The 21,775-nt window shown below is 49.0% G+C and overlaps 3 protein-coding genes across 3 annotated transcripts in view; 2 read left to right on the top strand and 1 right to left on the bottom strand.

The window, feature by feature from the left end:
- The window catches only part of LOC309548838 (uncharacterized protein), a gene marked incomplete at its 3' end in the record, with an annotated part of 605,194 nt that overhangs the window by 339,517 nt on the left and 243,902 nt on the right, over positions 1 to 21,775 (top strand). The gene's annotated exons all lie outside the window — the stretch shown is intronic.
- The window catches only part of LOC309550245 (uncharacterized protein), a gene marked incomplete at its 3' end in the record, with an annotated part of 2,091,994 nt that overhangs the window by 119,254 nt on the left and 1,950,965 nt on the right, over positions 1 to 21,775 (bottom strand).
- LOC309548831 (uncharacterized protein) overlaps positions 7,790 to 21,775 on the top strand; it is a gene marked incomplete at both ends in the record, with an annotated part of 260,742 nt that continues 246,756 nt past the window's right edge. Inside the window, 2 exon segments of the mRNA XM_082248768.1 lie at positions 7,790 to 7,936; positions 10,498 to 11,048. Of these exon segments, the coding sequence (XP_082104894.1) occupies positions 7,790 to 7,936; positions 10,498 to 11,048 (698 nt within the window).

Here is a 21,775-nt window from a genome sequence, read left to right on the forward strand (position 1 = left end):
GCTGCACAGCGAACCAATCACGTGTGCCTGCACACCTGATTGGTTCCGCTGTGCCGCTACTCACGGCGTGATTGGCTTCCTGAATGTGCCATTGAAAAAACTAGGGAGGAGAGTAAGACTCACTGAATGTGTGGGGCGGGCTGCAGTGCACGAGTGAGTAATGTATGTATGCGGCTGTGCTCCTTTCCAGGCTCCTACTAGTCCACCTCCAGCCTCCTACTACCACCACTATGAGAGACTGTCTGTCACTGTATAATCTGATCACTGACTGACTGTCACTGAGTAATTGATGTTACCACATTAACCCTGACCTGCCCAGTGCCCTGTATCTGCAATTAAAATTTACAAGGCTGCATGCATGCTTCCTGATTCCCAATCCCTACAGTGTCACTAACATTAACCCTATGGTACAAGGCTGCAGTGTGCACTGAATCCCATTCCCTACAGTAACATTTAGGGAGAGAGAGAGACATGAGAGGACAAGAGAGAGAGAGAGAGAGACATGAGAGGACGAGAGAGAGAGTGAGAGGACAAGAGAGAGAGAGACATGAGAGGACAAGAGAGAGGACAAAAAATTGGCAAAATAAATGGAAAAAATGCGAAACACCGCGTTCGGTATTCGGCCTTCGGCCAAACATTTCATTATTATTCGGCTTTGGCCAAGAATTTCATTTCGGTGCATCCCTAGTCCTCGACCCCACATGGAATGAAGGTCATGCAGGTGACCTGAGTAGTTTGGAGGAAGAGGCTGTGGTCGCACAGAGCCACCAGCACAGCAGAAGAGGGAGCAGGGTGCAGAAGCGGAGCGGCCGTGCCCTAGACACTACGCCTGCTACTGCCCAACGCAGTAAGGGACCGAGCGCACCAAAGCCAGCTCAAAGGAGTTCTCTAGCGTGAAAGTTCTTCATACAATGTGCTGATGACAGGACAAGAGTGGTTTGCACCCTGTGCAATCAGAGCCTGAAGCGAGGCATAAACCTTCTCAACCTGAGCACAACCTGCATGATCAGACATCTAAGTGCAAAGCACGAGCTGCAGTGGAGTAGACACCTTCAAAACCAAGAAAGGTCTCTGGCTCCTCCTGCTTCCTCTTCTGCTGCAGTCTCGGCCTCCACCTCTGTAGTGATACCGGCACCTGCCACACCGCAAACAGACGATCTGTCAGCAACACCACCACCTGGGTCACCAACCATCTCCACAATGTCCCGTGGAAGCGTTCAGCTTTCCATCTCCCAAACACTTGAGAGGAAGAGGAAGTACCCCCCTACCCACCCGCGATCCCTGGCCCTGAATGCCAGCATTTCAAAATTCTTGGCCTTTGAAATGCTGTCATTCCGTCTGGTGGAGACGCACAGTTTTAAAAGCCTTATGTCGGTGGCTGTCCCACAGTACGTCGTGCCCAGCCGCCACTACGTTTCCAGGCAAGCCATCCCTTCCCTGCACAACCAAGTGGGGGAAAAAATCAGGTGTGCACTGCGCAACGCCATCTGTGGCAAGGTCCACCTAACTACCGATACGTGGACCAGTAAGCACGGTCAGGGACATTATATCTCCCTAACGGCACACTGGGTAAATGCAGTGGCGGCTGGGCCTGAGACGGATAGCAATTTGGCGCATGTCCTTCCACCATCGAGGATTGCAGGGCGCTTCAGTTTGCCTCCTGTTCCTAACTCCTCCTACTCTGCTTCCTCATCCTCTACCGCCTCCTCATCCAGTCAGCGTAACACCTTCACCACCAACTTCAGCACAGCCAGGGGTAAACGACAGCAGGCAGTTTTAAAACTTGCCTGTTTGGGGGAAAAACCACACACCGCGCAGGAGTTGTGGAGGAGCATGGAACAGCAGACCGATGAGTGGTTGCTGCCAGCGAGCCTCAAGCCCGGCCTGGTGGTGTGCGATAACGAGCGAAATCTCATAGCAGCTCTGGGCCTAGCCGGTTTGACGCACATCCCTTGCCTGGCGCATGTGCTGAATTTGGTGGTGCAGAGGTTCCTTAAAAATGACCCCGATATGTCAGAGCTGCTGCAGAAAGTGCGGGCCGTCTGTGCGCACTTTCGACGTTCTCACCCTGCTGCTGCTCGCCTGTCAGCGCTGCAGCGTAACTTCGGCCTTCCCACTAACCGCCTCATATGTGACGTGCCCACAAGGTGGCACTCCACCTTGAACATGCTGGAAAGACTGTGCGAGCAGCAGCAGTCCATAGTGGAGTTACAGCTGCAGCACGCACGCGTGAGTCGCTCTGCGGAACAGCACCACTTCACCACCAATAACTGGGCCTCCATGCGAGACCTGTGTGCCTCGTTGCGCTGTTTTGAGTACTCCACCAACATGGCCAGTGCCGATGACACCGTTGTCAGCTTAACTATCCCACTTCTATGCCTCCTTCAAAAAACGATTCGGGCGATGATGGAAGAGGATGTGGCACAGGAGGAGGAGGAGGAAGAGGGATCATTTCCAAGGCTTTCAGGGCAGTCATTCACAAGTGGCTCCGAGGGTGGGTTCCTGCACCCACAAATGCCAGGTACACAATTGTCCAGCAGGGGCACAGTTCTGGAGGATGAGGAGATGGAACCATGTTCACAGCAGGGTGGCACCCAGGCCAGCTCATGGCCATCACTGGTGCGTGGCTGGGGGGATACAGAGGACACAGACGATACACCTCCCACAGAGGTCAGCCTTTTGTTGCCTCTGGGCAGCCTGGCACACATGAGCGATTACATGCTGCAGTGTCTCCACAATGACCGCCGAGTTGCCCACATTCTAACTTGTGCTGATTACTGGGTGGCCACGCTGCTGGATCCCCGTTACAAGGACAACGTACCATCCTTAATTCACTCACTGGAGCGTGATCGCAAGATGCGCGAGTACAAGCGCACGCTGGTAGACGCGATGCTGCTGGCATTCCCACCTGACGGCGGGGCCACAGTGGAAGCACAAGGCAGAGGAGGAGGAGGAAGAGGTCACCAATGCAACCAGGGCACCGCCAGCACCTCAGAAGGCAGGGTTAGCATGGCCAAAATGTGGAAAAGCTTTGTCAGCACGCCACAACAAACAGCAGCACCAGCAGCTCATATGGAACGTCTTAGCAGGAGGCAGCATTTCACCAACACGGTGGAGCAGTATGTGTGCACACGCCTACATGTAGTGAATGACGGGTCTGCCCCCTTCAACTTCTGGGTCTCCAAATTGGGCACATGGCCTGAGCTTGCCCTTTACGCCTTGGAGGTGCTGGCGTGCCCTGCAGCCAGTGTATTATCTGAACGTGTATTTAGCACGGCTGGGGGCGTTATCACAGACAAGCGCAGCCGCCTGTCCAGAGACAATGTGGACAAGCTCAGGTTCATTAAAATAAACCAGGCATGGATCCCACAGGACTTTTCTGTACCTTGTGCAGAATAGAGATGGATACTGACCTTACCCAGCCATTGTTATATTTTTGATCTTTCTCACTCTTTTGGGGTGTACCCTAATTTAAAATGACTGAAAAAAAGCAGTGTTGGCTACCTTGTCCCCCTCCACCGCCGCTTCCACCTACACTGCCACATCCACCGCCACCTCAACCTCCCTCCTACTCCATATGGGCCTTGTTATTCACAGATGAAGAAAATTGTTTCATTTTTCTGTTTTTTTTTGTTGTTTTAAGTTATTTCCCTATCCACATTTGTTTGCAGAGCACTTGTCATGCTCTTAACTACGTTTTGCTGCCATTTGCAGCACTCTAGCCCTTTCCATTGGTGTTTTAGAGCCATTTTAGTGCCTGAAAGTTTGGGTCCCCATTGACTTCAATGGGGTTCGGTGTCCGGGTAAAGTTCGGAAAAAGTCCGGGTCGCGGACCCGGACTTTTTCTTCAAGTTCGGCTGCACCTGCCGAACACTGACATCCAGGTGTCCGCTCAACTCTAGTGAGGAGGATTCTGGGAGGTCACATGACATCACTCTTATCTCTATTAATAAAACACAGACCTGACCGGAGAGGTGAGGAGGATTCTGGGAGGTCACATGACATCACTCTTATCTCTATTAATAAAACACAGACCTGAGCGGAGAGGTGAGGAGGATTCTGGGATTCTAACATGATATTCCTATTGGTTCTCCAATACAGAGATTTCCTCTTCTGAAGTCAGGTGATCCTATGACCATCACAGTGCCTCCATGTGACTCCCTAAAACCTGAAAGACACAACATGCAGAAGATTCTAGAAGTCACCAAGAAGATGATGGAGCTGCTGACAGGAGAGGTGAGCGGTGCTGGGAATTCTGGGACATTATCCAGTAACAGACAAGGGATGTGTCTGGATGGTGACTGTATCATTGTGTGTGTCAGGTTCCTATAAGGTGTCAGGATGTCACTGTCTATTTCTCCATTTAGTATTTAGAAGGACACAAGGATCTCTACAAGGACATCATGATGGAGAATAAGCCGCCCCTCACATCACCGGGTAAGAGGAGACTTTATTATAAAGAAGAGAGCAGTAGGGAGGCCCCACCTAGATCTGATAAACACATAGAAACAATGTATTCAGTCAGTGTGTGTCAGGGCTGGGCTCCTGCTACTTAACGAGCAGCTCTTTTCTTTCAGAGTTCAGAAGTTTCTTAGCTGTCGGTTAATTGCCAGTTGCTCGTTACCACAGTGACTCACCTGGTTACCATTACCTGCCTCATTAGTCCAGCCTACAGCTAGCCCCATTTTGCTATTTAAGTAGCTTTGCTCATTTCATCCTTGCCCTTGCGTGGTCTATGCTCTCCAGTGTGTTCCTGTGTATGACTTGCCGTGGCTGACTTCCGATACCTGTTCCTGATTTGTTTTGCCTGACTATGCTGACTTATGGTTTTCTGATCCTTGCTCCTCTGATTACCTGTTCTGGCATCCAAACCCCGGCTTCTGGTTTTGACTACGTTCCTGAACTGTTATTTTTGCTATTTAATTAAAGGTGTGATTTTAACTGCACTTTCTGGTGAAGCACCCGATACCACTGCAGCCTCATGCCTCCCCACTTACCATTGAGGCTTTTGATGGGAGATCTCTACAGCCTGCCCATGTGACCCATGAAACCACTCCGTTGACCATGGCTGTAGGGGCTCTTCACCATGAGATAATTCAAATTCCTAGTAATTTCCTTACCTCATTACCCAGTTGTCATTGGTTGTCCTTGGTTACAGAGGCCTAATTCCTTTTTTAATTTCCGTAATGCTGAGGTTTTGTCATGGTCCCCACAATGCACTGATACATCTTTTTTAGAAAGTGATTAAAATCATGTGCGCGTCTTCAGTCTCTTTATTGCCAGAAGAGTACAATGAAGTCTGTGATGTCTTTGACAAAGGTCAGGCCGCTATTTTGGCACATCGGCCTTTTGAGTGCACAGTTGACCTTCAAACCTGGTGCCAATCCTCCTCGTGGCCGGGTTTACCCTCTGTCTCAGAGGAGAAGGCAATGAAGAAGTATGTTGCGATTTAACTATCCCAGGGGTTCACCCACAAATCCTCTTCTGCCGGTGCTGGCTTTTTATTTGTGAAAAAATAAGTGGTCAACAGAGTCTCTGTATCGATTATAGGGGTCTCATTCGCAATACTGTTAATAATACTTATCCGATCCCATTGATAACGGAATTATTTGACTGCCTCAAGGGAACAACGGTCTTCACTAAGCTTGATTTGCGAGGGGCATACAATCTTGTGAGGATTAATGAGGGCCACAAATGGAAATTTAATACTAGGACCGGACACTACGAATACCTTGTAATGCCCTTTTGGTCTCTGCAACACTCCTGCAGTTTTCCAGGACTTTATTAACGATGTCCTTTTGAGATATGCTGCCATAATGTGTGTTAATTTACCTGGATGATATTCTCATATATTCTAAGTCCCTAGAGAACCCCCACACAGATGTCTCTCCCGTGTGCTACAGAGGTTGAGAGAAAGCAACCTCTATTGCAAGTTGGAAAAATGCGAGTTTCATGAACAGGTTCAATTTTTGGGTTATGTCATTTGTGCTGCCAGGTTTTCGATGGACCCAGAAAAGCCATCTGCAGTCTTAAAGTAGCTTTGGCCTATAGGTCTATGTGCTCTACAACATTTTCTTAGCTTTGGCAATTATGATCAGTAATTTATGAGTAACTTCTCTTTTCTGGTCAAACCCCTGACTGATACTGTATGACCAGAACAGAGGGCAACCCACAGAATTGGTCCCCGGAATCCATTAAAGCCTTTGAATCCCTCAAGGCCACTTTTTCTGCAGCTCCAGTGCTGGAACATCCTGATCCCATGTTACCCTTCATTCTTGAAGTTGATGTGTCTGAGACTGGAGTAGGCATTTTCCTGTCTCAACCTCCTACCCCTGAGAGTTCTATCCATCCTTGTGGCTACTCTTCTAAAAAATTGTCTCTAGCAGAATGAAATTCTGAAACTGGGGATAGAGAATTATTAGCCATAATTTTAACTCTTAAAGAAGGGAGGCATCTCATCAAGGGTACTACTGTGCTGGTCCTCATTTTGACTGACCATAAGAATCTTTCATTCTTGTCTGAGGCTACACGTTTATCTCCTGGAAGGGCTCAGTGGGACCTTTTTCTGTTAAGCTTCAATTACATAGTCTCAATCTTACTTGATACAAGAATAAAAGAGCAGATGCCTTATTGCCGCAGTTTTCCTCCTCTTCCAAAATGGAGTCTGTTCCCACTCCTGTGATACCTTCGGACTGCATTTTGGCTATTTTTTTCTAGTCTCACTTCGCCTTTGGGTGAGAGAATGATGCCCTCTCAGATCCATTCTCCTCCTGGAAAACCTCATGACCGCTGCTTTGTCCCCGAGAATCTCCGCACCATTTTCCTCCAGACCTACCATTCACCTAAGACAGCTGGGCACCCAGGAAAAAATCAACGGCGTATGGACATATTGTTAAAACATATGGCCTATGTCTCAACAATGCTGGTGGCCTAGTCTCCGTGCTCATGAAACCAGCTTTGTAGCCGCTTGTCCCGTATGTGCTCAGAATAAAACATCTCAACACCTTTTCAATGGGCCTCCTTCAACCCATACGCAGTGAAGAGAGGCCTTGGATCCACTTGTCTATTGATTTTATTATGGATTTACGCAACTCCCTCAGCAACACAGTTATCCTTATGGTGGTTGACCGTTTTTAAAAATGTCACATTGCATTCCGCTAAAAAAGTTGCCTGTGTCCAAGGAACTGGCATCCATTTTCACTGGAGAGATCTTTCAGTTACATGGGTTACCTAAAGTTATCATCTCGGACAGGGGTAGCCAGATGGTGTCGTGCAAGTTTTGGTTAGCCTTTTGTGCACAGTTGGGAGTTCAGCTTTTCTTCTCCTCTGCATATCACCCACAGTCCAATGGGGCCGCAGAATGGGCCGACCAAGCCTGGGAGCAGTTCTTACGTTGCTATATTTCTGACCACCATAACACTGGTAGGACCTGTTACCTTGGGTGGAGTTTGCTCACAGTAGCACCATCAATGCTGCCTCCTGATTATCTCAGTTTATGGTGAACTATGAGTTCCAGCCATCCATGTTGCCTGATACATCTGTTCTGCAAGGCATTTCTGCGTTAGAGCAACATCTTCAGGAACTCTGTTCCACTTAGGTGCAGGTCCAAGAATCCTTGGATCACTCCAGAGAGAGGTACAAACCATGCTGACCGCCGATGCCTACCTTCACCCTCCTAACAAGTTGGGAAGAGAGTCTGGCTGTTTTCCCATTACCTCTGATTCTGTGTTCCTCATTAAAACTGGCACCTCAGTATATATGGCCTTTCCGCATACTCTACAAGGTTAACATGGTAGCTCTTCCTTCCAACGTTCGTATTTACAACGTATTCCATGTTTCCTTAGGTGTTATTGCTATACCACCTCAGTACCACGCCTTCGCCCGCTTAAGATTGACAACCATGTGGAATATGAGATACAATCTATCATTGACTCCCGTAGGTTTAGTGGACACATAGGATATCCAGTTCACAGAGGGGTTGCGGCCCAGGGGAACGCTCTTGGGTCTCATCCTCGGACGTAAATGCTCCTGTCCTGCTCCAGGCTTTCCATATACGTTTTTCCCTCAAGTCTGGTGCTCCCCCAAGGGGGAGGGATTGTTGGGGAAGAGGCTACTGTCAGGGCTGGGCTCCTGATAGTTAGCGAGCTGCTCCTTTCTTTCAATGTTAAGAAGTTGCTTACCTGTCTGGTAACTACCAGGCGCTTGTTACCACAGTGACTCACCTGGTTACCATTTCCTGCCTCATTAGTCCAGCCTACAGCCAGCCCCTTTTTTGCTTTTGAAGCAGCTGAGCTCATTCCCTCCTTGCCCTTGCTTGGTCTATGATCTTCAGTGTGTTTCTGTGTGTTACTTGCCCGGGCTGACTTCTCTTCCTATTTGTGTTCCTGATTTTTGCTTCCGACTATGCTGACTTCTGGTTTCTTGACCCCCGACTCCTCTGATTACCTGCTCTGGCATCCAAATCCCGGCTTCTGTTTTTTGACTACATTCCTGAACTGTGTTATTTTTTTTTTCTATTTCATTAAAGGTGTGATTTTTTACCTGTACTTTGTCTTCCCCTGGTTTATGGTCCACGACAGTGTGTGTGTGTGTGTTCCCTACAGATGGATCCAGTAATGGGAACCCACCAGAGAGATGTCCCCGTCCTCTGTATTCCCGGGATTCCACACAGGAAGGTCACACCATCCCTCAACATCATCAGGTAGATGAGGAACAATCACTGATAGTATCATTAGGATCTGTACATTATCTGCATTGTTACCATTGATGTTATTTTTATTATATATTCAGAGTGGAAACCTGAGAGATTCTAAAGTTGAGCTTAAAGACAAAATAAAAGAGGAGAATAATGAGGATGGGGTCATAGAGGAAGTACACAAAGATCTGTACCAGGACACCATGATGGAGTCACCCAGCTACAGAAACCTACCAGAGAGATGTCCCCGTCCTCTGTATTCCCAGGATTCCACACAGGAAGGTCACACCATCCCTCACCATCATCAGGTAGATGTCTGATAATTATTGGTAGTTATGGTTTATAAGCAATCTGTGTTTTTTTACAATGAATATTTTATTATATTTTTTCAGAATGAAAACTCCAAGGATTATATTGTTGTAAAAGAAGAGTATAAAGAGGAGGATGAGGAGTATGGAGTGATGGAGGAGGTTTCAGAAGGACACAAGAATATGATGGAGCCACCTAATACCAGGAACCCACCAGAGAGATGTCCCCGTCCTCTGTATTCCCAGGATTCCACACAGGAAGGTCACACCATCCCTCAATGTTACAAGGTTGGTGGAATGGAGTATCTAGAACATGGACTTGTGGAGGGGATGTGTGTGTTTTTTATGTAAGCTTATATCTTCAGATGATATTTTCTCTTATTTTCTTGGTTTAGAGTGGAGATCCAATCGATATAGAATTTGAGGTTAAAGCAGAAGAAGAAGAGACGTATGTGAGGGATGATCAGAAGTCTATGGAGGAGGATGGAATAACGGGGGCATTTATAGAGGACACTCCTACAGAGATCAGCACTGGTGGGTCATTAACACTAAATACATTCCTCCACCCATACTGCTCACTGATTGGTCCCGAGTAGGGGGGGGGGGGGGAACTGGGTGATTTTAGCCTGTAATCCCCTGGTCACTTTCCTGAGCTGTGTTTCCTGTCCTGTATTCCTCTCGGATAATCTTCCTTCTCTGTACTGCAGACACAATTTATGTCTCTAGAATGGATTTATGGAGATTCTGGGATTCAGCTGGTAGCAAAACATTGATGTTCACCATAGATGTTGCTTGACCTAGACACCTGGGGTACGTACCTTGGGTCTTCTGTCCCATGCCCGTGTCTAGCAAGATCTCTGACAGAACAATTCTCCCGGGGTTACTTGATCTGTTATTTGCTTTCTTCAGGATCAGTCCAGTCTTCATCTTGGTTGTTCTCCCCCATCCACACGCTCTGATCTCTGGTGGGGCTCAATCCCGCTGTTTTTCATAACTAAATCATGGACTAAATAAGGAAGTGCGGGACTTTTTGTGTTGGGAAGATGGCAATGAGTGACAGAGGGGGAGGGGACACTTGTCCTATAATCCCCTCATCACTGTCACTCCTATAAAAGACAGTTCTCGTTGTTTCCTCACTCTCTGACTAAGGTCCATGAATAAAGAAATTAATTGGTAGGAGATCAGAGGACCCATTTACTAGTTACCTTGAGGGGGGAATTGTAAGATCCTCAGAGACAAAGCTGTCTGATGTGGGCGGAGTCCTGGTTTAGGGGAACCAATCTTCTCATGTATAGTAATAATCTTTGTATTTCTATTTTAGTAGATGGACAGGAGATGAGGAAAACCTCAGAGGATTGTCTCACTTTGTCTCCAGAATGTAAAGTAGAAGATGAGGACATCACACAGTATAGTCCAGGAGAAAACCCGGCTACCTCAAATGTCCATCCGGCACCACACAGTGTAGATGGACCATCGTATTCCTCTTATCCTGAGGAACCTCAGCCTGTGAGGGACGGTGCCGTCCTTACAGCAGATAAGAGGTTCTCCTGTGCTGAGTGCGGGAAGAGTTTCAGTTTTAAATCCAATCTTAATGTGCATAAAAGATCTCACACTGGTGAGAAGCCATATTCCTGTCCTGAGTGCGGGAAATGTTTTGCACAGAAGTGTATTCTTTACAAGCATCAGAGATTTCACACGGGGGAGAAGCCGTATTCCTGTCTTGAGTGCGGGAAATGTTTTGCACAGAAGTCTAGTCTTCACAATCATCAGAGCTCGCACACTGGTGAGAAGCTTTATTCTTGTCCTGAGTGCGGAAAATGTTTTTCACACAAGTCATATGTTTCCACACATCAGAGATTGCACACGGGGGAAAAGCCATATTCCTGTCCTGAGTGTGGGAAATGTTTTTCACGCAAGTCACATCTTTCCACACATCAGAGATCGCACACTGGTGAGAAGCCGTATTCCTGTCCTGAGTGCGGGAAATGTTTTTCACAGAAGTCCCATCTTTCCGGACATCGGAGATCTCACACAGGTGAGAAGCCGTATTCCTGTCCTGAGTGCGGGAAATATTTTTCACAGAAGTCCGCTCTTTCCACACATCAGAGATCTCACACACGGGAGAAGTCGTATTCCTGTCCTGAGTGAGGGAATTGTTCCTCACTGAAGTCCTGTCTTCCTGTACATCAGGGGTCCCACACAACCCTGGAGGTGTATTAGTCCCCTGAGTGCAGGAAATGTCTTCTATATGAATGTTGGTGGACATGTGTGGAAGAAGCACACCCTGATATACACCTCAGATATACTCAATGGCTGATCTCCATCATGTAAGAAACACTTCATAAGGAGATCAGAGATCACCAAAGACATGGATGAAGTGTTGTCCCGTGTCGGCCATTGATAGCAGGAGAAAAATAAAAATGGAGTCCTTACCTTTCATTGGCTGAGTACATTTTGTGCGGGAAGAATTCACAAACACTTACAGATCTTGTTGTTATAAATGTGTTGATGAAATGTGACCCGCATTCCCCCAGTCATGGCGAATTGGGATTTCCTATAAGGGACAGTTCAATCTAGTGGCCATAATGTGCTCTCCTGACAGTTGTCCATGGCAGCATACGTTTGGGTAGCCCCACCCTCGTTCCTCCCTCCATTAGACCCCACCCTCATAAATGTTCAGGATGAGCCAATGGCTGCGTTACTTTTTTATCCTCACTTATAAGACCATTTTTGTATGAAGCTTTCCTACCTATTGGAAGTATTGGTGGGTGGGTCTGGTCAGCTGTGCAGATATCAGGAGCTTCCTTTGGTATCCAGAAGTCTTCCAGGATGTCCCGAGTGGTCATTGAGTCCCCAGCTATCAGTGGGGTGGTGTTATGGCACACATATGTAGAGGATCAATGCATGGAGAGTGGGCCCTGCCATCGGCGGCCATTTGCATTGGCTGGGAGCCCAGCTGTTAGCGGGTGGCCATTAAGTGTTAGACACGTGAAATTCATTTCGGTGCGAATACAAATTCCCACAAATTTTTGGTTATTCCTAGATTCGGATGTATCCAAATCTCCAAATGAAATTGTAATGAATGTAGATGAAATCTGTTAAAATTTGTTTTGTTTATTCGTTTTCTAATGAATTCCAACTTTCTCTATCGCTCATTGACAGACGTAGTCTTCTTGATTCTCAAGAGCTGGGTTATGTTGTCTCCGCAGGAGTAGGACTAGGCAGAATGACAAAACGTTCTGGCTCCACCCTAGGGGCAGTCCCTGAGGGTATATCCTCCCTCTCTCTGCTACAGGGAATCAGTTTTTTTCTGTCTAGTCAGGAGTAAGGACCTAAGCTCCTTGCTGGGATCTCTTGGTCCTGGCAAGACTTTTTTTCTTTAAGAAAAAGACATTTTTTAGGTAGTTTTCTCCAGTGTTTTTTTCCTGTGAGATCTTCAAGCAAAAATGCCGGACTGGGCGACACTTGTGGTCACCCCAGCCGGCCTACGAGCGCGTGCAGACCATGGCATTGCGCTTGGTCGGCCGCGACATATTCAAGTAAGTATGCGGGGCCGGGCGACGGGCTGGATGTTGAAATCCAGTGGTCACCCCGGTTTCTGCCTAAAAGCGCGTGCAGACCGGTGCGCTGAGTCGGCCGCGACGGAGTCCCAGTAAAGGGACTGACTTTGCGAGTTAAAAGTCTCGCTTGGACGCCAGGTACCAGAGAGTCGAGGCGTCCACAAACCCCCACCCCGGTGGAGAGGGTATTGTGAAGAGAGGGTGCCTGTCGGTTCGGTATGGTGAGTAAACGTTCCCTTTTTTCCTCATTATGAGGCAGTATATATTATGGGCCCCTCCATATATGGTCAGTATATATCTGATACTTACAAGTCCCCCTTATAATACAGCATGTGTTTGTGGGAAGTGGACTTGGTTCAAGAGCTAACACTCTACCCAGCAGACTGTAACATTACAGCAGACATAGGAGGTATAATCCTACCTTATGTGCAGTGTATCTCTGTAGATCCATATGTCACCTCTTAGCAGAGTGCAGGTGGATGTGCTGGGAAGACGATATCGGCGGTCCGCCGCCATTTTGCCGTAGACCGTATGCATGTATGTCCTCAGGTCACGCCGGCCGCCATGTTTTTGGAGTCTTATGTCTCTTCTATGGGGGCGGCCATGTTTTGTGAGCCCAGCTTCCTCGTGGAGGGCTGGGAACGCCGGAAGGCGTACACAGGGGGCGGAGCCACGCCTTCTGCCCGGGAAAAAGCAAACAGCTCCTTCCAGTCTGTGTAAGACAGACGCTGGCTGCAGTTTGTTGGAAACTGCACTGCATCGGTTGGTGAGCCTTGGGGGTCCCTCTCTCTCTCTCTGGGATCGAGAAGCAGGTACTCTGAGGGGCGCTATTGCGCTAGGGGGAGACACACAAAAAAAAAGAAAAAGTTTTTTTGTTTTTGCTGGCAAAGGTGTCCTGTATTAACATGGACCCTGCCACTCATGTATCTCCTCCGGATCCCCTCGAGGGGTCTGCGGGATCCTCCAGCACCCCATTGACAATTGAATCTTTGTCAGCTATTATGGAAACTTTTGTGTCCCGGGTGGAAGTGGCTTGTCAGGGACAGGGCGCAAGAAAGCGACCCCCGCCTAACCCCTTATTATCTGAAACCTCGGATTCAGACTCTGAGCCTATTTCTGCAGTTGCAGGTACTTCATCTGGTATTGGTGTCTCGGGTCCTGTCTCTTCAGACAGTGAGGAGGATGTTTCGGCATCCGCCATAGCCCGAGAGGAAGCGTTGGTAAACGCACTCATTGTATCTGTTCAAGAGACTTTAAGGTTACAGGGTATTCCATCAGAAATAGCTGAAACTGAGATCCCTTTTGGGACTAAAAAGCGCATCAAAGTGGCAAAGGTTTTTCCATTGCCCAAATGTTTTGGCAATCCAATCGATGAAGAATGGCGTCTGCCAAAACGCACTTTTAATATTTCTAAACGCATTGACAGGCGTTATCCGTTTGAGGAAACCCTTATTAAGAAATGGACAGAACCACCTGTGGTGGATTCACCTATTGCTAGATTGAATAAAGCCACGGTTATTCCTTTAGAAGACGCTCCGTCTTTTAAAGATCCAGTGGATCGCAAGATAGAAGCTATGTCTCGCACCATGTTTTCCTTGATTGGATCAGCTTTCAGGCCAATAATTGCTATTGGTCTGGTTTCGCAGGCTGTAACTGAATGGACCAAGTGGTTACGCCGGGACTTAGAAGAAGTCCCTCAGGCGGTATCAGATTTGTTGGAACAAATGATACAGGGGTTACAGTTTGTATGTGATGCGGCGTTAGACGCCACTCCATTAATGGCGCGAGCATCAGTCTCAGCAGTGGTTCTCAGGCGTACACTGTGGCTAAAAGGTTGGTTTGCCGACCAAGGTTCCAAAAAAGCATTGGCTAATATCCCCTTTTCAGGAGAGCGTCTATTTGGAGCCAACTTAGATGAGATCATTAAGGATCTCACCGGTGGAAAAAGCACCTTTTTACCGCAAAATTTTAAAGGTAGAGGAACTCGTCAAAGACGAGGGCCTTCTTTTTCTGCTCACAAGAGGTTTTTTCGTCCAGCGGGTGAAAAAACTAAGTCCTCCAAAGCTCCTACAGGAGGCGTCAGGGGTCGTTGGTCGGGCAAGCAAAAGCCCGCCCCCTCCAGACCTGAAGATAAACCATCCAAAGCCTGAAGGTGCGCCCCCACCCATAACTGGGGTGGGGGGACGTCTTCGCCGGTTCCCGGATCCATGGCTTTCCAGAATCCCGGACAAATGGGTTTGCGAAGTCATAAAGTCAGGGTACAAGATCGAGTTTCGATCTCTCCCACCGGCGCGATTCTTCCCTTCCAATATCCGACTATCTCCGGATCTTCTAGAAGATCTGCGGAGAGCAGTCACAGATCTACTACAACAAGGAGTGGTAGTCCACGTTCCTTGGACAGAACGGTTTCAAGGGTTTTATTCAAACCTGTTTACAATACCCAGGAAAGAGGGCAAAGTGCGTCCAATTCTGGACTTAAGAGCACTCAATTCTTTCGTCAACATAAGAAGATTCAGAATGGAGTCCATTCGCACGGTAGCAGCCTTCCTGCATCCAGGGGATGTCCTAGCGTCCATAGACATCAAGGACGCCTATCTTCACATTCCCATTTTCGCAGGACATCAGCGTTTTCTACGCTTTTCCGTAGAGGAGAACCACTATCAGTTTGTGGCGTTACCTTTCGGTCTCGCCGCGGCTCCGCGGGTCTTCACAAAGGTGTTGGCCCCAATGTTGGCACTTCTGCGCCAAAGAGGTATATCGATCCTTGGTTACCTAGACGATCTTCTGCTTCATGCAGAGTCTCCTCAGACCTTGCTACAAAACATAGAAATTACTATGATTTCTTTACAGGAATTCGGGTGGCTGGTGAACCAGCAAAAGTCATTTCTGGTTCCCACACAGAGGCTCGAATATCTGGGTCTAATTCTAGACACAGTCAGGACGAGAGTTTTCCTTCCGGTAGGGAAACTCCGAAAGATTCAATCAGCAGTCCAGTTGTTACTGTCCAACAGCTGGTCTTCCCTTCGGACTTGCATGAGGGTTCTGGGGTTGATGGTGGCTTCATTCAAAGCAGTCCCATTTGCCCAGTCCCATACCCGAATTCTTCAGCAAGAGATTCTTCTCAGATGGAATCGGAATCCGGAATCCCTGGACAATCAGATACGATTGAGCAAACAGACCAGAGAGTCTCTGGTTTGGTGGCTTCGGTCTCCAATGCTCAGCCAGGGAAAGTCATTTCTGCCAATATATTGGACGATAGTGACCACGGATGCCAGTCTATCCGGATGGGGAGGAATTCTTGGTCAGTTATCTGTCCAGGGACTTTGGTCCCCGGAAGAATCCAGATTACCGATAAATGTATTGGAACTGAGAGCGATCAGACTTTGTCTGATTCACTGGACCGAGCAGCTCCAGGGCAGCCCGGTTCGGATCCAGTCGGACAATGCCACGGCCGTGGCTTATGTCAATCATCAGGGGGGCACCAAGAGTGTCCGAGCGGCCAAAGAAGTGGCTTGCATTCTTCGCTGGGCGGAACGATTTGTTCCAGCAATCTCTGCGGTGTTCATTCCGGGGGTGGAGAATTGGCAGGCAGATTATCTCAGCCGTCAGACCCTGGATCAGGGGGAATGGTCCCTCCATCCAGACGTTTTCCACCAGTTGTGCCTACGGTGGGGCACCCCGGATGTGGATCTGTTGGCATCACGATTCAACAGGAAAGTTCAGAGATTCGTGGCTCGCTCCCGCGATCCTCTAGCAGAAACCGCAGACGCACTGATCGCCCCGTGGGGGCAATACCAGCTAATATATGCCTTCCCTCCTCTCGCGTTACTGCCAAGACTTCTTCGCAGGGTAGAGGAGGAAGGAATCCCAGTAATCCTGGTAGCTCCGGACTGGCCTCGTCGAGCTTGGTACGCCGACATGGTCAGACTGGTGGCGGACGTCCCATGGAGACTTTCTCTCAGGGAAGATCTACTGTCTCAGGGACCGATCTTCCATCCTGCTTTACGATCGCTGGCTTTAACGGCCTGGCTATTGAGACCCAGGTGCTGAAGGACAAAGGTTTGTCAGCTTCAGTTATTCCTACTCTAGTTGAAGCAAGGAAAGCAACTTCCAGAAAGATTTATCATCGCACATGGAAGTCCTACATTGCATGGTGTGAACCTTTGGGGTTCCGTCCTCGGTCTTATTCGATTAGTCGAATATTGGCTTTTCTGCAACAAGGGGTTGAGCAGAAACTGGCCTTGAGTACTATCAAGGGTCAGGTCTCAGCATTAGCCATCTTCTTTCAGAAGCCTTTGGCTACTCATTCCTTGGTGCGGAATTTCATCCAGGGGGTGCGACATCTGGCTCCGCCAGTACACGCGCCGTTACCCCCCTGGGATCTTAATTTAGTGTTGTCGGTTCTTCAGAAACCTCCCTTTGAAGATATTAGGGAGATTCCTCTACCCACGTTGTCCCAGAAGGTGGCCTTCTTGGTGGCTATTACTTCTGCACGCAGGGTGTCAGAACTGGCCGCATTATCTTGTCGTTCACCATATCTGGTGGTTCATAGAGATAAGGTGGTTCTTCGTCTGAATCCATCCTTCCTACCAAAAGTGGTTTCAGAATTTCATCTGAATGAAGAAATTGTATTACCTTCCCTGTGTCCTAAGCCCAGTCATCCTCGGGAATTTGCTTTGCACTCCTTGGATGTGGTCCGGGCGATCAGGGTATACTTGAAAACGACAGACTCGTTTCGCAAGACGGATTCACTTTTTGTGATCCCAGATGGACCCAAAAAGGGGTTGCCTGCATCTGCCGCGACCATTTCCAGATGGATCAGACAGACGGTAGTGCAGGCTTATTCTATTAAAGGTCGGGAGCCCCCGTTCCCTGTTAAGGCGCACTCCACTCGGGCACTTAGTGCGTCATGGGCCTTTCGCCATCAGGCGTCAGTGGTCCAGGTGTGCAAGGCGGCTACCTGGTCGTCGGTGCATACCTTCTCTAAACATTATAAAGTTGATGTAATGGCATCGTCTGATGTCTCATTTGGCCGCAAGGTTTTGCAGGCCGCAATTTGAGGAGACCAGTGGTCTACCTCGAGGGTTTTTTTCCGTTGGAAAATTTTTTCTTTAGCCTCATTCTTTGTTTATAATGAGCCTTTAAAACTTCTAGTTTGGCACCGGTTGGGCCTTCTAGATTGGATTTGATTTTGTCAATCCCACCCCTCATTTGTGGCACTGCTTCTGGATGTCCCAGCTCTTGAGAATCAAGAAGACTACGTCTGTCAATGAGCGATAGAGAAAAATGGATTTTTGTAAGAACTTACCGTAAAATCCTTTTCTCTTAAGCTCATTGACAGACGTAGTACCCGCCCCTCTATCATTGAGTTGGGTTGGGTTAAATTCTCTGTACTGCTTTAAACAGAACTGATTCCCTGTAGCAGAGAGAGGGAGGATATACCCTCAGGGACTGCCCCTAGGGTGGAGCCAGAACGTTTTGTCATTCTGCCTAGTCCTACTCCTGCGGAGACAACATAACCCAGCTCTTGAGAATCAAGAAGACTACGTCTGTCAATGAGCTTAAGAGAAAAGGATTTTACGGTAAGTTCTTACAAAAATCCATTTTTTCAGAACGATTCGGATAAGGCAAAAAAAACAATCGACCGATGCAAATTCTGTGTGAAGAAATAGCTGGTTGTTAAGCAGCAAGCTGGGAAGCTGGCCGCCCGCATCCTTGCCAACCATAATTAATCAGCTGTCAGCGGGCTTCCCCACTGACAGATGAATGGAAAGAAAAGAATGCTGGCAATCAAGGGTGCAGGAACCCACACAAATCTGGGGGGGACAGCATTTTTACTCGCCAGGTATATGCTTTTTCAGTAAACTGCAAGAGAGAGAGAGTGTGTGTGTGTGCGTGCAATACAATTAATTCATCAAATTTGTTTATTATATCCCACATAGCATTAATAAAAATTAACCCACATAGCATTAATAAAAATTAACCCACCTGGCATTAATAAAAATGAACCCCCAAATTAATCCCATGGCATTAATAAAAATTAGTGCTGGTGCTGCTGCTTGGCTTGCTGGATGGGCCAGTGCCTTGCCTTGCGCTGCCGCCGGGACCTCCTCACTGTCCGGTCCCGGTCCCCGACACACAGTGGACAGACTGCTAGGTAGTCAGTCCTGTCCATGTGACGCCACTCCCGCATGCGCTTTAGGCCTGGCCGCCTAGGCTGAGTGCTTGGTGCGCGCCGCGCACTCTCCCTATGCTGGTGAGACGTCTTGCGTGATGCCACTCCGCTGTGCATGCCCCCCTCCACCCGCCTACCAGCCTGTGTTTGTAGGACAGAACAGGACCCCCCAGGGCAAGACAGGACCCCCCAAAGACAGGAAAGGACCCCTCAGGATAAGACAGGACCCCCAAGGACAGGACAGGACCCCCCAAGGAACAGGAAAGGACCCCCAAGGACAGGACCCCCAATGATTGCAGAGTGCCAGCCACAGCATTGCCCCTAATGATTGCAGAGTGCCAGCCACAGCATTGCCCCCAATGATTTCAGAGTGCCAGCCACAGCATTGCCCCCAATGATTTCAGAGTGCCAGCCACAGCATTGCCCCCAATGATTGCAGAGTGCCAGCCACAGCATTGCCCCCAATGATTGCAGAATGCCAGCCACAGCATTGCCCCCAATGATTGCAGAGTGCCAGCCACAGCATTGCCCCCCAATGATTGCAGAGTGCCAGCCACAGCATTGCCCCCAATGATTGCAGAGTGCTAGCCACAGCATTGCCCCCAATGATTGCAGAGTGCCAGCCACAGCATTGCCCCCAATGATTGCAGAGTGCCAGCCACAGCATTGCCCCCAATGATTGCAGAGTGCCAGCCACAGCATTGCCCCCAATGATTGCAGAGTGCCAGCCACAGCATTGCCCCCAATGCCCAATGATTGCAGAGTGCCAGCCACAGCATTGCCCCTAACAATTGCAGAGTGCCAGCCACAGCATTGCCCCTAACAATTGCAGAGTGCCAGCCACAGCAGTGCCCCCAATGATTGCAGAGTGCCAGCCACAGCAGTGCCCCCAATGATTGCAGAGTGCCAGCCACAGCATTGCCCCCAATGATTGCAGAGTGCTCGCCACAGCATTGCCCCTAATGATTGCAGAGTGCCAGCCACAGCATTGCCCCCAATGATTGCAGAGTGCCAGCCACAGCATTGCCCTCAATGATTGCAGAGTGCCAGCCACAGCATTGCCCCCAATGCCCAATGATTGCAGAGTGCCAGCCACAGCATTGCCCCTAACGATTGCAGAGTGCCAGCCACAGCATTGCCCCCAATGATTGCAGAGTGCCAGCCACAGCATTGCCCTCAATGATTGCAGAGTGCCAGCCACAGCATTGCCCCCAATGATTGCAGAGTGCCATCGACCCCCCCCGCACTTACCTCACGGACGGTCTTGCAGCTTCTCTGCAGTCCCCGGCTCTCCGAGTCTTCAGTCCTCCCGCTGCGCCTCCTCCTCGTCCAATGGCACTGTGTTTGCCTTTCGGCCAATCAGGAAGCGGGAGGACCCGCTCCCTGATTGGCTGGGAGAAGGATCCGTGTGACAATAGTGAATTCTCATTCGCTATTGTCACAGAATGGGCGGGTCGGGCGCACTGCTGCTCCCTGGCCGCCACGTCTGCGGCTGCACGGTCCGAGCGCGGGATATTCAATTGTACTGCACTCGGACGCGCCACTGCTAAACTGGGGGGATTTCACCATACCCGTCCCCCCCGCATTATTTCCTGGGGGGGATGTGTCCCCCCCGGTTCCTACGCCCATGCCGGCAACAAAACTGCGGGGTCCCCCTCCCCCTCAGTCCATACCAGACACTTCAGGGCCAAGATGTTAAAAACAAAAACCAGCATGGGTTCTCCCCTAAAATCCATACCAGACCCTTTATCCCGGCATGCAGCCCAGCAGGTCAGGAAAGTGGGAGGGACGAGTGAGGGCCCCCCTCCTTAACCATACCAGGCCACATGTCCTCAACATGGGGGGTGGGTGCTTTGGGGAAGCTCTGCCCCCCACCCCACCCCAAAGCACTTTGTCCCCATGTTAATGGGGACAAGGGCCTCTTCCCCACAACCTTGGCCTGTGGTTGTGGGGGTCTTCTGTCAGGGGGCTTGTCGTAATTTAAAAGACCCTTTTACCAAGGCGCCACCCCCCCCCATGTGAGTATCGGGACCATAGTACCTGTACCTATTCACCAAAAAAGTGTAAAATATTATTAAAAACACACAATTTTTGAAAAATTATCCTACTACTGCAGGCTCCTCCTCCATTTTGCCTTTCTTACGTAGGTAAGGGGCGGGGTTACCTGTTTACTTCACCTGGTGGCACTGCCCCCTTCCGACCTCATGGACCGGTGCATCCTAGGTCCCTGACATCAGAAGGGGCATGGTCACCAGGTTATGTAGACAGGTGACCCCCACCTCTTACCTATATTAAAGATGTAAATGAGAAGCCTGCAGTAGGCAGAGGGCCTCCATGACGGCGAGAGTGTCTGTTTTTAATTTATTTTTTTGGGTGCGGCGGGCGTTGTGATTGATGACGGATCTACATCGGGGGAGGCTGGATTTTATTTTTTAATAAAGGTCTTTTCAAAAATTGTGTGTGTGTTTTTATTACTTTTTGCCACTTTTTTGGTGAGTTGGTACAGGTACTATGGTCCCGATACTCATTCACATGGGGGGGGGGGGGCGGGATTTGGGGGTCCCTTTGGTAAAAGGGGCTTTCAGATTACGAGGAGCCCCCTGCCTGCAGACCCCCACAAGCACAGGCCATGGTTGTTGGAAAAAGGCCCTTGTCCTCATCAACATGGGGAGAAGGTGCTTTGGGGTGGGGAGGGGGGAAGAGCTGCCACAAAACACCCACCCCCACCCCATGGTGAGGGCATGTGGCCTTGTATGCGTTGGAAGGGGGGCGCTCGCTTGTCCCTCTTTTCCTGACTTGCCGAACTGCATGCTCAGGTTAAGATTCTGGTATGGATTTTGGGGGACCCCACGGCATTTATTTTTTTACATTTTGGCGTGGGCCTGGTATAGACTGGGGGGGGGGGGGGGGATCCCACGTCATTTTTTTCATGAGAGTCCCAACATCCTATCTGCTCATACATTCAGACAGATAACTACATGGATTTATCCTAAAATAACATTTATTGATTTATCTAAAACCAGATCTCAATAAAATG

The sequence above is a fragment of the Pelophylax lessonae genome (assembly GCF_965119305.1).
Source record: "Pelophylax lessonae genome assembly, chromosome: 3".
Taxonomy (NCBI): domain Eukaryota; kingdom Metazoa; phylum Chordata; class Amphibia; order Anura; family Ranidae; genus Pelophylax; species Pelophylax lessonae.